The 15,561-nt window shown below is 42.9% G+C and overlaps 1 protein-coding gene across 2 annotated transcripts in view; it reads right to left on the bottom strand.

The window, feature by feature from the left end:
- The window catches only part of PPP4R4 (protein phosphatase 4 regulatory subunit 4), a 119,323-nt gene extending 115,580 nt beyond the window's left edge, over positions 1-3,743 (bottom strand). The window contains exons 1-2 of one of the 2 annotated variants that reach the window (XM_073349556.2): positions 2,314-3,743; positions 1,751-1,824 (exon numbers count right to left, since the gene is read on the bottom strand). In XM_073349556.2, coding sequence (XP_073205657.2) covers positions 1,751-1,824; positions 2,314-2,403 — 164 coding nt within the window. In that variant the 5' untranslated portion in view covers positions 2,404-3,743. Of the gene's footprint in view, positions 1-1,750; positions 1,825-2,313 lie in introns of those variants that run through there. The other variant, XM_073349559.2, reaches the window with a different exon arrangement.
- Positions 3,744-15,561: the final 11,818 nt, after the last annotated feature.

Raw genomic sequence — 15,561 nt, 5'->3', positions numbered from 1 at the left:
ATTAATTTTTCATAGGTATCAATGCCTATCCACAAGGACCAGCACAGAAGAAGGTATATAGACCTCTGGATGAGAAGCGGACATCACTGGCAAAGAGGAATAGGTGGAAGGCGGGGGGGCAATGTGATATAATAGATAAGAATACTGGAGACAAAAATACATCATTGTGTGATATAAAGAGGATACGACTTCTGCTACAGGCGGGATGCCATTCCAGCTCCTTTTTTCCCCACTTATAGCCCAACCAGCATGAGAGGGGAAATTTCCTCCATGCTATCAAATGACAAAAGCTTCCACTGGATTAACATATATACCCCAAACAGTTTTATCACAATGAGAAACCATTTAATAAAAAAGCTTATCAAGTATAGATGAAAGTTACTTTCAACAATATAAGGACTACAATTAGATAGACGTACAAACATCTTTGCAAGGCAAAAAAGTATGTCCCTGGACAGCTGTGCAGTCACAGAGAAAGGAGAAAAGAAAGTCAAGAAGAGTCCAAGGCCAGGTTGAAAAGCAACTAGTAAAATGAAAGATATGAAAATGAGCCTCCTTCTTACCCTTTAGCCAGACAGTGTTCCAATAATGACATATTGTTGGAAACATGATCAGGAAAGAAAGAAAGAAATTTGCCATCATGCAGAAAAGAAACTACTGATTGTTATGAGATAATGACCTAAAACATTGTATAACTACAAACTAGAGCTCTGATCCCTATTCTCTTGTACAGTACTTCCATTGGAGTCAATAGGACTAGTCATATAATTGCATTTGTAAACGTTGCAAGATCAGATCTTTAATGATTAGAACATTCAAAATTAAAAAAATAAGCCACAGCTAAAATTTATTACCAAAAGTACAGCAGATGGCCAAAACTGCAGGCCTACCAATACTGCCAAGCAAACCAGACCAAAAAAAATTAGGGAACTGAAAAACATCCTGAAAAATTTGAAGACAAGTATGGATTCAGAGAGTACTAAAGATAGCCGACAGATAAATTGGAAGGAAACTAGCAGCTGGCTCTCCAATTACTGCGTATTGTACAAAAGTATATAGTCAAATCAAAATCCTTCAGAACACTTATCCCCTCAAAGATGACAACTGCAGTACAGTCAAAAGAGATCTGGGTTTGAAACAATTATAATTTAAAACAATTAAGTAACAGTAACTATACACTTTAGGGAACTGGAAGAGGAGGGTAAAATGAGAAACAAGAGCATGGTTAAATATTAAAATAATCTGTTACACAGTATTTTCTTAGGACAGTGAGACTGATCTCTCAAACAGTTCGCCTCTTTATACTGCCCAGAATCATGCAATAAACTCAAACAGCTCTGTTCCATGTCTGCATAATCATTGCTCATGCTATAGAGTGAATATGAAGTTAGTCACTGATGGCTCTCTTTAATACCAACACTCAGCTCAAAACCAATTACAAGGCAAAAAAAAATATGAAGTACAACTCATTAATGGAGAGGGCCATCTCAGGAACTTACTCAGCAAATAAACACTTGTAGGTCTATAGGGGTATACTATCGAATACCACTTTGTGTAGGTTTAACAAAATGATTGGGTAACACACCTATTTTATCTTGCCTCTATTTGTGATCATTCAAACAGTAAGAAGAATAAAACCAAGAAACCTTAGAGACAGAAACCACAAGGTAAAAGGAATAGGGAACTAAAATAAAAACTGGATGTTGTCAATATGGACAGCAACATTTCACAACAATATTTTAGGACATACCTGAGTAGATATACAGCCCTTTCAATATCATTGAGTTCTTCATCAACTGTCAATCTCTCTATTTCTTCTGGTGTCTATCAAGTGTGAAATACAAAATATGATTTTACTGTTTCCCTGTTTTATTTGTCTTATAACAACCCTTTCTCCAAACCCTCAGAGATAATTACATGGTTAATAGGAGTTTAACCCTTAAAATCTCAAATAAGGCTTCAAATTCAGTCAGATAAATCTTTAGCCAGAAATATGTTAGTGACTCTAATAAGGTTCTGTTCTAACAGTTATTCTTATAATAAATATTTCATGCATATTTATAATTAACATAAGACATATAAACGTTACTGTAAACATCAACTACGTTTTCTCTATTTTTTCCCACTTATGTTTTTGTTTATACCTAGACACATTAAGGCTCTATTAAACAGAATTCAAGGATGTTAATTTCACCACAACTGAGATTTTTTTTAAATATAAGGTGCTGCCGGAGCAGCCAGCTATGCACAAATACAAGCCTGAAATAATTCCAGCTGGATTTTAAAGCATCACTCTGGTTTTAAAGTATATACCTTTAAACTCCTGCGCACCGGCCTTTCTATAATAGTAAGTTCCTGCAGGTCTTCTATGTACCCAAATAAATTGTTCTGACTAAAATCCATTTTGAAGGAGACGATTAAAGGATGCACGTAATAACTACAGCCCCTGGCAAACCATGATCCATCCAAGCCTCATATTGCATTCAGTAGGAGAGGAGTCCACGCAACACCCCCTTCCCCCGATGCACTTGAGCGTAGAGCAGCGACTGCCTCTTCCTCATAGGAAGCTGCTGAGCCCACACCACCCAGGAGGGGCCTCAGCAAACACAATGCGGCACCAGCACAACCTACTGCTACTTCTCTATGAGCATCACTCCAACGCAACACAGCCTCCTGGAAGGAAACTTTCCCCAGCTGCCTTACTTCCCTTAGTCCCTCCAGCGTCTGCAGGGAGCGGCAGGCACCAGCCTTCCCACCCTTTGCTCCGCGTGCCCTGCTGTAGGTTGAAGGGGGTGGGGTGGGGGGGGCGGTTGCTTCGACTTTCTCCTCCACGCAGAAGCGATGCTCTTCTCTTCAGGCTGGGGGGGGGCGGGCAGGCGGGAGGAAGCAAGCTACGTCGGGGGCGGCGGTCCCTCTCCTCCAGCAGGCAGCAGCCGTGGGTGTCGCCCCCTCAAGGGATCGGGTTGAAGGGCGCAGTTGTTTGTGGAGCTTCCACGTAAATGGGGCAGATGAGGGCAAGTCCCCTAAGCGGGTGGGTTGGAGGGCAGTTGGTCCTTCTGCCGCACGCCCCCCGAGAGCGGCGGATGGGGGGCAGTTCCTCCAAGAGGAGGTGTTGGCGGGCGCGGTTAGGCCCCGCTCCCCTTGCGCATCCCCGGAGCCCCGGGTCGTTATTCGCCAGGGTAGGTCACCAGTGAGAGGGATGCGGTGCCATCGCCCCGGGACGGCCCTCGGGCAGGACAGCGGCTTTCCAGGCGCCGGGAGGCGCTCCCTTCTCCGGCGAGGCCCCAGCGAAGCGCAGAGCCGCCACTCAACGACCGAGAGCAGGGCAGGAGCCGCCCCCAGCACCGCGGAGCTGGTCGCCGGGGCAACGCGCCGCTACAGCAGCCTTCGCGGGGCAAAAGAGTTGCCCGAACGCGGCAATATCGGAACGCGCTGGGGGGATACGGGGCGGGGCTTCGGCACTGCCCTGCCGCAGCTCACCCTGGAATGGGGGGCGGAGGGGCGAGCTTGATCTCCAGGAGAGAGGCGACCCCCGCCGGCCAGGAGCGGGGCTCACGCTGGTCTCACACAGCCCTGTGTCAAGGCTCTCCTCACACCCGATGGCAGGGCTCTCGTCTGTCAGGGCTCGCCTCCATATCACCCACACCGGATGACGGGGCTCTCCCCCATCGCACACCCACGCACCCCTGTGTCCGGGTTCGTCTCCTTCACACAGACACAGACCAGTGTCGGAGCTCTCTCCGCCATCTCATATTCACACACACACCGTGTGGCGGCTCCTTCGGTCCCATCCTCCTTCCCCTCACCCCCTTTGTCAAAGTTCTCCCCCCCGCCCCCCCAAGAAAAATGTCAGGGCTCTTTCCTCCTCCCATTCCCCCCCCCACACACACACACACACACAATGTCAGGGCTCTCACCTCCATCACACACCCCACAACCACACAAATAATGTCAGAGCTCTCCACCATCACACACCCCTATTTCACGGCTCTCCTCCAGGTCACACCACCCTCATATCCAGTGCCATGTCACACCCCCCTCCTATCCATCTCTCACATACACACACACAGTTTGAGAGGTCTCTCCTCCATCACACACACGTCAGGCTCTCTTCCCACACACACGCACACACTACACATCAGGGCTCTCTCCTCCAACACATGCACACACGCATAGAGCATCAAGGCTGTCCTATATTATAGATCCTTCCACCACCAGCAACAGGACTCCTGTCCCCAATGGCAGGGCTCTGACCCCTCATACCGCTCAATGTTAATACCCCTCAATCACACACCTAGTGTCCCATGCTCTGGGGTCCCTAAATCTTAGACTGCCAGAAGCTGGGGCAAGACCATAGGGACTGGATTACTCAATAAATTTCCCTGTTCGGTTCATTCCCTCTGAAGCATCTAGCACCAGCCACTGTTGAAAGACAGGATACTGAGCTAGCTGGACCATTGTCTGACCCAGTATGGCCATTCTTATGTTCAGCGTCAGGGTGTTCCTCACAAGTAGGGCTCTGTGTCTGTCACAGAGGTCGCGGAAGTCACAGAATCCGTCACTTCCGTGACCTCCGTGACTTCTGCAGGGCCAGTCTGGCTGACTCCAGGGCCGCCCAAGCAGCTGGCCCAGTGGACAGCCACACCAGCTGCTGCTCTGGCAGCCCCCGGCAGCAGTCTCTGGCCAGTCAGCCAGAGCAGCTGCGGTTCACTGGCCCGGGCAGAGGTCCCCAACCAGCTGGCTTGCTGACCAGAGTAGCAGCGGTCTACTGGCCCGGGCAGCTGGTGCCCTGGATGCCCCTCGCCTCCAGCAACACCCCTCCCAGACATCCCCCAGCAGTGGCCCCAGTGCCCCCTCCCCCCCCGATTTTATCACAGGTATTTGTAATATAAATCATGGACAGGTCACGGTCCGTGAATTTTTGTTTATTGCCCGTGTCCAGTCCATGACTTTTACTAAAAATTCCTGTGACTAAGTCATAGCCTTATTCATAAGCCCTCTTCCTCCTATGTCAGGACTGTCCTTCCATCCCACACTGAAGTGTCCCAGTAAAAAGCCCAACGTCTGGTCTATTTCAAAATAGACCTTTTTGAGTGAGATCAGATTTTCAGAAATGTTTGTGAAAGAGTGTCATGAAATATACAGCAAATTCCTTTTATGCTAGAAGCTTTTAAATGCCCCCTTAAAATTAATCTCCAGTCAAGGAATTTATCTTCAGATAAACGGGACTTGGCACCAGGTCTGCAATGGAGAATGGAAGGGATCTCCAGTAATAATACCTTGTACTATTCAGCTCCTTATTTAATTTTTCCCCCCTTGGCTCTGGTTAGATACTGTTCATACTTAATCATACAATAATAAGACAGAGTTTATTATTGTACTGTTTGATTTTTATAAGCACTCTCAACTTACAGTAAAATTTATCATTCTGCCTGACAGATACATATTTGGGTGGAGGGAAAGAATATTCAGTGTTATTTTGAAATAATAGCATCCTGTTTTTAGATATGGCTGATGGGCAAATAGCCAAACTGTCAGGGCTCTCTCCTCAATCACACTCACAGAAGATCGCAAACCTATCTTTTGTAGTTAATAAAACTTGGTTTTGTTTTCTCTAAAACCAGTTTGTGGAATTCATAACTGGAGGGCAAAAGCTGTGTATATCTTTCTCCACAGTGAGGGAGGGGGCAAATTTCATGAGCTTATGCTGTATAGTTCTATGTGCAGTGCAAGACGGTACAATTTTAAGTTTACACTCCAGAGGGGGTATGCACTTGAGTGCTGGAAAATTCCTCAGCTGAGCCTTCCCATGCAGCAGAGCTGATCTCAGCATCTGTATGTATAGCTGCATGTGGGTGTGTCCCTACCTGTATGTGTGCTGGTAAAGTGCAGTCTGAAGCCTGAGGGAGGGCTTAGCTGGCTTGCCTCAGCAATACAGTGTAACAGGAATCCAGGCTGGTGGGTCAGGCAGGCTCAGTGGTACCCCAGTTCCAAATGGCACCCTGGGGGAACCCATCACATGATCTAGATATAGACAACACAATGAAATTCAACAAAGACACCTATAAAGTGCTACACTTAGGGAAGAAAAACCAAAATATTTTTGATGTTTTCTACATTTTTAAATATATTGATTTCAATTACAACACAGAATACAACAGCACTCACTTTATATTTATTTTTATTACAAATATTTGTACTCTAAAAACCAAAAGAAATAGTATTTTTCAATTCATCTCATACAATACTGTAGTGCAATCTCTTTATCATGAAAGTTGAACTTACAAATGTAGAGTTATGTACAAAAAATAACTGCATTGAAAAATAAAACAATGTAAGACTTTAGAGCCTACAAGTCCACACAGTCCTACTTCTTGTTCAGCCAATCGCTCAGACAAACAAGTTTGTTTACATTTGCAGGAGATAATGCTGCCCTCTTCTTGTTTACAATGTCACCTGAAAGTGAGAACAGGCATTCGCATGGCACTGTTGTAGCTGGCGTCACAAGTTATTTACGTGCCAGATGCGCTAAAGATTCATATGTGCCTTCATGGTTCAGCCACCATTCCAGAGGACATTCGTCCATGCTGATGACGGGTTCTGCTCAATAACAATCCAAAGTAGTGTAGAAAAACGTATGTTCATTTTCATCATCTGAGTCAGATGCCACCAGCAGAAAGTTGATTTTCTTTTTTTGGTGGTTTGGGTTCTGTAGTTTCCACATCAGAGTGTTGCTCTCTTAAGACTTCTGAAAGCATGCTCCACACCTCATCCCTCTCAGATTTTGGACAGCACTTCAGATTCTTAAACCTTGGGTCCAGTGCTGTAGCTATTCTTAGAAATCTCCAGTTGGTATCTTCTGTGTATTTTGTCAAATCTGCTGTGAAAGTGTTCTTAAAACCAACATGTAGCGGGGCATCACCTGAGACTGCTATAATATGAAATATATGGCAGAATGCAGGTAGAACAGAGACATACAATTCTCCCCCAAGGAGTTCAGTCACAAATTTAATTAAAGCATTATTTTTTTAACGAGCATCATCTGTATGAAAGCATGTCCTCTGGAATGGTGTCCAAAGCATGAAGGGGCATACGACTGTTTAGCATGTCTGGAACGTAAATACCTTGCAATGCCGGCTACAGAAGTGTCATTGGAACTCCTGTTCTCACTTTCATCTGACACTGTAAATAGAACCAGGCAGCTGTATCTCCCATATATGTAAACAAACTTGTTTGTGTTAGCAATTGGCTGAACAAGAAGTAGGACTGAGTGGATTTGTAGGCTCTAAAGTTTTACATTGTTTTGTTTTTGAGTGCAGTTATATAACAAAAAGAATCTACATTTGTAAGTTACATTTTCATGATAAAAAGAGATTGCACTACAGTGCTTGTATGAGGTGAATTGAAAAATACACTTTTATCATTTTTACAATGCAAATATTTGAAATAAAAAATAATTATATAAAGTGAGCACTGTACAGTTTGTATTCTGGGTTGTAATATAAATCAACATGTTTGAAAATGTAGAAAAACATCCAAAATATTAAATAAATTTCAATTGGTATTCTATTGTTTAACAGTGAGATTCATTTTTTTTAATCACAATTAATTTTTTTGAGTTAATCGTGTGAGTTAACTGAGATTAATTGACAGCCCTAATTTTCATGAATGACTTTGACACAAAACGTGAGAGTTGGCTAATAAAATCTGTGGATGACACAAAGTTAGGAGGTATTGCAAATACTGAGGAGGACCAGAATATCATACGAGAAGATTTGGACAACCTTGAAAACTGGAGTAATATAAATGGGATGAATTTAACAGTGCAGTTATGCATTGTGGGTCTTAACAAGAGATTTTGCTATAAGTTATAGACTTATCGGTTGGAAGCCACAGAGGAGGAGAAAGATGTTGGTGTATTGTTCTATTGCAGGATGACTATGAGCCACCAGTGTGATGCGGCTGTGAAAAAAAGGCTAATACAATCCTAGGAAGCACTACGTGAGTTATTTCCAGTAGAGATAGGGAAGTGTTATTACCATTATACAAGACACTGCTGAGACCTCAGCTGGAACACTGTGTAATTCTGGTCTCCCATGTTCAAGAAAGATTAATTCAAACTGAAACAGATGCAGAAAAGGGCTACTAGGATGATCAGAGTAATAAAGATCCTGTCTTATGAGAGGAGACTTAAGGAGATTGTCTTGTTTAGCCTAGCAAAATGAAGGCTGAGGGGAGATATGATTGCTCTCTATAAATATATCAGAGGGATAAACACCAGGGACAGAAAGGAGTTAATTACGTTAAGAACAAATGTTGGCACAAGAACAAATTAATATAAACTGGCCATCAACAACTTTAAGCTTGAAATTGGATGAAGGTTTCTAACCGTCAGAGGAATGAAGTTCTGGAACAGCCTTCCAAGGGGAGTAGTGAGGTCAAAAACCTAACTTGCTTCAAGACAGAGTTTGATAAGTTTATGGAGGGGATGGTATGAAGAGGTTGGCTACAATGGTATGTGGCCCTTCTGCACCTGCTATTAGCAAATATCTCCAACGACCTGATGGGGGCTCTAGGTGGTGAGGGCGGAGTTACCACAGAGAATTCTTTCCCAGATGTCTGGCTAGTAGGTCTTGCCCACATGTTTAGGGTCTAACTGATGGGATTGGAAAGGAATTTTCTCCCAGGACCAGGGTGAAAGTAAGGCATTACGGGCTGGTACAGCGTACTGGTAAATAGTGGCCGCCGGTACTGGCCCGTACAGTTGACTTTAAAGTGCTGCTGCGGGGCTTCCAACACTTTGGGGAGTGCAAAAGGGCAGCGACGTTAAAGCACTGCTGTGGCAACGCTTTAAGCAGGGTCCTTACAGCACTGCCACGGCCCTTTTGCCCCACCTTGGCCGCCGACGGGGGTGGGCAAAAGGAGCAGCTGCTCCAGGGCTGGCAATTTAAAAGGGCCCAGGGCTATGGCTGCCACTACCGCAGCAGCAGCTAATGCCCCAGGCCCTTTAAATCACTGCTGGCGCCCTGGGTGGCGTGGGCCAGGCAGCGTGGATGGGCTGGCTGGGGGATGCTGATTCCCCCCAGTCTAGCCCCTTCCAGCCGAGGCCCCGCCCCTTCTGGGGTGTGGGGTGGAGTACCAGTAAGATTCAATTTTACTTTCACCCCTGCCCAGGTCAAATTGGCAGAGACCCTGGGCGGGTTTTGCCTTCCTTTACAGCAAGGATCAGCAACCTTTGGCACGCAGCCCAACAGGGAAATCCACTGGTGGGCCGGGACTGTTTGTTTACCTGCAGCGTCTGTAGGTTCAGCTGATCGCAGCTCCCACTGGCTGCGGTTCGCCGTTCCAAGCCAATGGGGGCTGCGGGAAGCAGTGTGGGCTGAGGGATGTGCTGGCTGCCTCTTCGTGCAGCCCCCATTGGCCTGGAACGGTGAACCGCAGCCAGCGGGAGCTGCAATCGGCAGAACCTGCGGACGCTGCAGGTAAACAAACTATCACGGCCTGCCAGCAGATTTCCCTGATGGGCTGTGTGCCAAAGGTTGCCGATCCCTGCTCTACAGCATGGGGCCTGGGTCACTTGCTGGTTTAAACTAAAGTAAATGCTGCATTCGCTTTAACTTAAAGTCTTTAAATTAAGATTTGAAGACATCAGGAACTCAGCTGGAGGTTGTGGTCCTATTGCAGGTGTGAGTGTGTGAGGTTTTGCGACCTGCAATATGCAGGTCAGACTAGAGGATCATGATGATCCCTTTTGGCCTTAAAGTCTATCAGTCTCAGTTACAGAAAAATGTCTTTTAAAAATTATTTTCATATGATAAAATGTGTTTTATATACAGTTGATAGGGATAGGATATGTATCGAGGGCAAGATTCTGCATACACTTACTACTGGGTGCAATACTTGCTAAACTGATTAGTCCCATTGACTTCAGCGTAACTGTCTTCACAATTATAAAGAATTCATATGATCCAAACAGCCAATGGCGATAGGAATGAAAAACATTTTTTAAAATACTGCACAAAGGTCTACCTACCAACAATTGAATGGATGATAATACTTTACTATTACTTTGAAAACAAAGATACAATCTACTAGATTTTGTTTAATATAAGAAAAGTTTGACAATAATTCCCAAGAATCTATTGGTGTTTTATGTTCAAATAAGTGTGAAGGCGTGTTGCTTAAAATCTGACCTACTTTTTATCTTGTGTGTTTTTCTGTATGTAATTCTGAATTTATTAAAAAAACCAAACAAACAAAAAACCCCACAGTGCTTCTTGGCTCTCTGTATAAAATAAATGGACCAAATTCTTCTCTCAGTTACACCAGTAAAAATCTAGAATAATTTCACTGACTTCAAATTTACACCATGGTAGCTGAGATGAGAGTCTGGCCCAATACCCACAACTCAAGCACTTACCAGCAACAATAAAATAATAAACTATTGTGTACATGCAGCAAAAGACCAAAACATCCAACAGGGATACAGATTTCAATGTCATGGTTACAAGGCAGTATAATAAAGAACAATGGGTGTTTTGAAACATTCCTCGATGGGGTCCTTTTAAGTAAGGAAAATCAATAACATCAAATATAATACAGGTGCACCTAATTTAAGCCCTTTGCAATGTAGCTCATAAATTAGTCACTGAAAGAAAATAAATTACATGAAATGTTCTGTTCCCAAATTTTCAGGATTCTGACATCCAGGCTTCTGCTGATGATAAAGTATTAGAAAAGTATCTTCAGAGTCCAGTCCTAATTAATTAAGAAAATCCTTTTGTAAGCTCTTTCGCAGCCAAGTTTCAGTTATTTCAGGTTGTAAAGAGTCCTCTGACCATTCCCTTTTTGGAACTTGCAGTCTTCTAATATTTGGCATTTCAAATGCCAGTTTTCAAGACTGAATTGAAGATCAAAGTTTTAAAGTGTATAATGTGGTTGACTTTTCAATTTATTTTTATTATAAAATGTTGTGAGGCACTAAGGGCCAGATGTTTAAATGCATTAAGGCACCTAAAGATGCAGACAGGTGCCTGTCTCAAAGAGAGGCATCTAGATATCTAGTGAGATTTGCAAAAGCACTTATCTGCATCTTTAGGTGCCTAAATACCTCTTAAAATCTGGTCCTAAAGGTCAAGTCCTATAAACTTTATGCAACTATAATTCCCATTAACTTCAGAATGAATAGTTTTTTCACAGGACTGTATGAACGTCCAGTAGGTGAGAAGAGTACAATATAACTTCTTATAATGAAATAACACAGTAAAATAAATACCAGCCACAATGTTCATCTAAGAATGCTTTAGCTTGGCCACAGCTGATACACATCTCTCAATCTCAAAATGTTAAATCCCAGGCAGACTGTGAAGAGCTACAAAAGGATCTCTCAAAACTGGGTGACTGAGCAACAAAATGGCAGATGAAATTCAACGCTGATAAATACAATGTAATGCACATTGGAAAACATAATCCCAACCATATGTATAAAATGATAGAGCCTAAATTAGCTGTTACCACTCAAGGAAGAGATCTTGGATTCATTGTGGATAGTTCTCTGAAAACATCCACTCAATGTGCAGCGGCAGTCAAAATAGCCAACAGAATGTTGGGAATCATTAAGAAAGGGATAGATAATGGGATAGATAATAAGACAGAAAATATCATATTGCCCCTATATAAATCCACGGTATGCCCACATCCTGAATATTCTGTGCAGATGTGATTGTCCCATCTCAAAAAAGATATATTGGAATTGGAAAAGGTTCAGAAAAGAGCAACAAAAATGATTAGGGGTATGGAACGGCTTCCATATGAGGAGAATTAATAAGACTGAGACTTTTCATCTTGGAAAAGAGACGAATAAGGGGGGATATGATAGAGATCTATAAAATCATGACTGGTGTGGAGAAAGTAAATAAGGAAGTGTTATTTACCCCTGCTCATAACACACAAACTAGGGATCACCAAATGAAATTAATAGTGTTGTGGAAAAAGAGTCTCACCATCTGTTTGGTTCAAAGAGTCTGAGGTCCTTTATTGAATACAAGCATGCAGAGAGGAGACAGAGATGGCCACAGGCAGGTGCCACCCTGGTCTCTCTCTGCCCTGCCCCTATAATACCAAACTTATATAGGTCCAAATTCAAGCCAAATGATACATTTCCTTACCACTCAAGCATTATTAATAAAGCCTTATAAGGAATTAATGGAAGGGCACCGTGTTATTATCAAGATCTTATCAAGATCTGTGGTTTGCTGTGGCAGCATTTTGGCTAGGGACTTTTGCAGGGTGGAGGGTGCATATAATGGACAGCTAGGGACTCTTCCAGAGGCCCTTTTGGTTCTTTGCTAGTTAAAGATTGGCCTAGTCCATTATCCGGGTCAAGTGCCACAGCCTAGCATACGTAAATGCTTTAGCTTAAGCCAAGTCTTACAGGATACAGGCATGTAGGCCTCTTGTATTATAGCTTTTGCATACGTTGCATATAGTGCACAGATTTTGCTGCAGAATGGGATGGGGTCAGTTTCAACAGCAAGGTTAACAGCAATTTCCCCCACAATAGGCAGCAGGTTTAAAACATAAAAAAGGAAGTATTGCATCACACAATGCACAGTCAACCCTGTGGAACTCTTTGCCAGAGGATGTTGTGAAGGCCAAGACTATAACAGGGTTCAAAAAAGAACCAGATAAATTTATGGAGGATAGGTCCATCCATGGCTATTAGCCAGGATGGGCAAGGATGATATCCCTAGCCTCTGTTTGCCAGAAGCTGGGAATGGGCAACAGGGAATGGATCACTTGATGATTACCTGTTCTGTTCATTCCCTCTGGGGCACCTGGTATTGGCCACTATCGGAAGACAGAATACTGGGCTAGATGGACCTTTGGTCTGACACAGTAGGGCCATACTTATTTTGTTATTCTGAATGAAAATTCTGTACACTTGCCAGATATAACAGTGAAGCTTGCACATTTTGTTCCAAAACCTCTAATTTAAAAACAAAAAACAAAACAAAACAGCATTTCCCAATCTGACATTCACTCTGCAGTCACTTTCTCCCTTAATGGTCTGACCTTCTCTCACTCCTCCACCTTGAATTGTCCCTACAGGACTGCAGGGAGGCTTCGCACTTCTTTCCTATCCCTGTTGCTTCCAGTTCCTCACCCTTTCCAGTCATTCTCTTCCTCCAAGACACACGACATGAGACTCCCCATTCCACACTCTAGTGACAATTTGGGGAATTTGTCTATGTCCGTTTATGAATTTCCTTTGTTTTGTTCATATCCTTTGTGATTGTAACCTCAGCATGACTGTAACCACAGTCACACCTGTGACAGCTGTCTTCTGTCACCTAACTCTCCCTGACTTTTTCTCAGCCTCCCTCCTCTGATTTTTGACACCGGTCTCTCTGTCTTCACACAATCCACCTTCCTCATTGTCTGACTTTTGCTTTAATGTTCTCATTAAGCCTCACCCCCTTCCCCTTGTCTCCTTTCTTGACCTTTTGTCCTGAGCCATCTCTCCCAGTCACCACATCGCCATTCACTCTATCTTTTGACACAAATTTTTAAATCAAGATTGGATGGTTTTCTAAAAATGATGCTTTAGGAATTATTTTGGGGAAGTTCTATGGCCTGTGTTATACAGGAGGTCAGATTTGATGACCACAGTGGTCCCTTCTGGCCGTGGAATCTATGAATGGGAGCAGATTTGAGCCCTTAGGGTTTTCTCGTTCCATTCCATACAACAGAATAAAATAGATATTAGGTATGTTAAACTAGAAGAAAACAACATATAGAAATATCTGTATATATATTAGAAAAATACCTGGAAGCTAGTACACACACGTCTCGATAAAAATAAAACTACTACTTAACACAGTTTCCAGTTTGTTGCTAAGAAACTGCTGCTTCACAGTTTTATTGTCATTTGCAGAATTCTGATTGTTCCTTTGCCACTTTGTGTCAGCTCATTATAACAGCATAATTAGAATGAACATAATGGAAAATAATGGAACATATAATTTAAATTTTCATTATCTGTACTACTGGCTTGCTGTTTGCTGTTCTGTAGACTAGTACCCTCTAATATAACATGAAAGAGGGAAGATATTAAAGGAGAGATTGTTTATCCTAGCATAAAAAATGCCAAACAATTTCTTTTCATTTTTTACATAAAATATTTCTTTGGGGGTTTTGTTTGCTTGATTCTGGACTCTCTAAGGAGCTATTATCAGATTACTTGAATAAAGTCCTGGTGAAATTATAACTCTTCCCTCTTACTTTAAAAATCACCTGCAAAAGAGGGGAGGGAAATGGGTTTGTCCTTGTTTACTTATTTAAAATGTATCAGTATAAAAGAAGGCTGTTTCTTGCTTTAATGGCATATTTTTACTTTAGATACAATATAAATGTCAAATATTGTCTTTTCTGTTTTTGCTGGAGCTCTCCCTTGCAGAACCTAGGGTTTTGATTCTGCTCCTGCTGAAGTCAATGGTAAAAATCCAATGAGATCGATGGTGCAAGATCAGGCCTACAGAGAAGTAGATTGGGAACTTTCTCAGCCATTAGCTAAAGGAGGCAGCATGTTGAATCTTTAACAAAGAGGGCTGTATCCCAGCATGCTTTACCAAGTTAAATAAATAACTTAGTTGCAAAAATAAAACAAAGAACAAAAGTAGGGAGAGAGAAAGCAAGAGGAGAAAGGATGTTTTTAGATTAGACTTAAAAATAGATGGAGAGCAAATGAGGTGGAAGAGGATGCAGAGGAAAATGCCACATCAATAGTGACCAAATTGTGGGGAAGGTCAGAGAGGAGATTCCCACTTTGAATTTCTCCCAGCATTGACAAGCCATTTCCCAGTGTTATTCCTTTCAAGTGACCATATACAGCTGGTTAGAGTCCTAAGGTGAAAATCCTGGCCCCATGGACCTGCAAGAACCATAACTGGTGTAGGTGTAGCCAAAATGGACATGAACATTCTTTCCCCTTGCTAAGTTCTGTTCCATTACTTTATTTTTGTTTTTTAATTACACAGGGGTTTTTTGCCCTGGTTTTGGTATGCAATAAAAATCCTTTTTTAGGGGAAAATAATTAATCTTTATAACATCATATGCTTCAGAATGCCAAGCACTACTGAAAAGGCCCACTGCTTGTTATTGTCCAGGGCGACAGAGCTCATAGGATCAGTGACAAATGCAGGGTAATTATTATACACGTACTGGAGGCACCACACAATCAATAGCTGTATTAACAAACGGCAAGCACCACACAATTCCTAACAACCCCCCAAAACTTTAGGGCCAGGTACAGCACAGCCCACCACATCACTGTGACTAAATACAGACAGTGACATGCTCTTTCAAGGTCTCCTTCAACCACACAGCTCTGTGTTGAGCTCTACTAATACCCCTTTGGTCTGGTCTGGCTGTTCAAACCTCAGCTCTCCATGTCGCTGCAACATCTGCTTCACAGATATTATGCAGAGCACAACTGGCAGCTATAACCATTGAGACATTTTTCTCACAGAGATCCAATCTGGTGATCACCAATGCCAGCTT

Source organism: Lepidochelys kempii, chromosome 6 (genome assembly GCF_965140285.1).
Source record: "Lepidochelys kempii isolate rLepKem1 chromosome 6, rLepKem1.hap1, whole genome shotgun sequence".
Lineage (NCBI taxonomy): Eukaryota > Metazoa > Chordata > Testudines > Cheloniidae > Lepidochelys > Lepidochelys kempii.
This window is presented reverse-complemented; position numbering and strand designations above follow the sequence as displayed.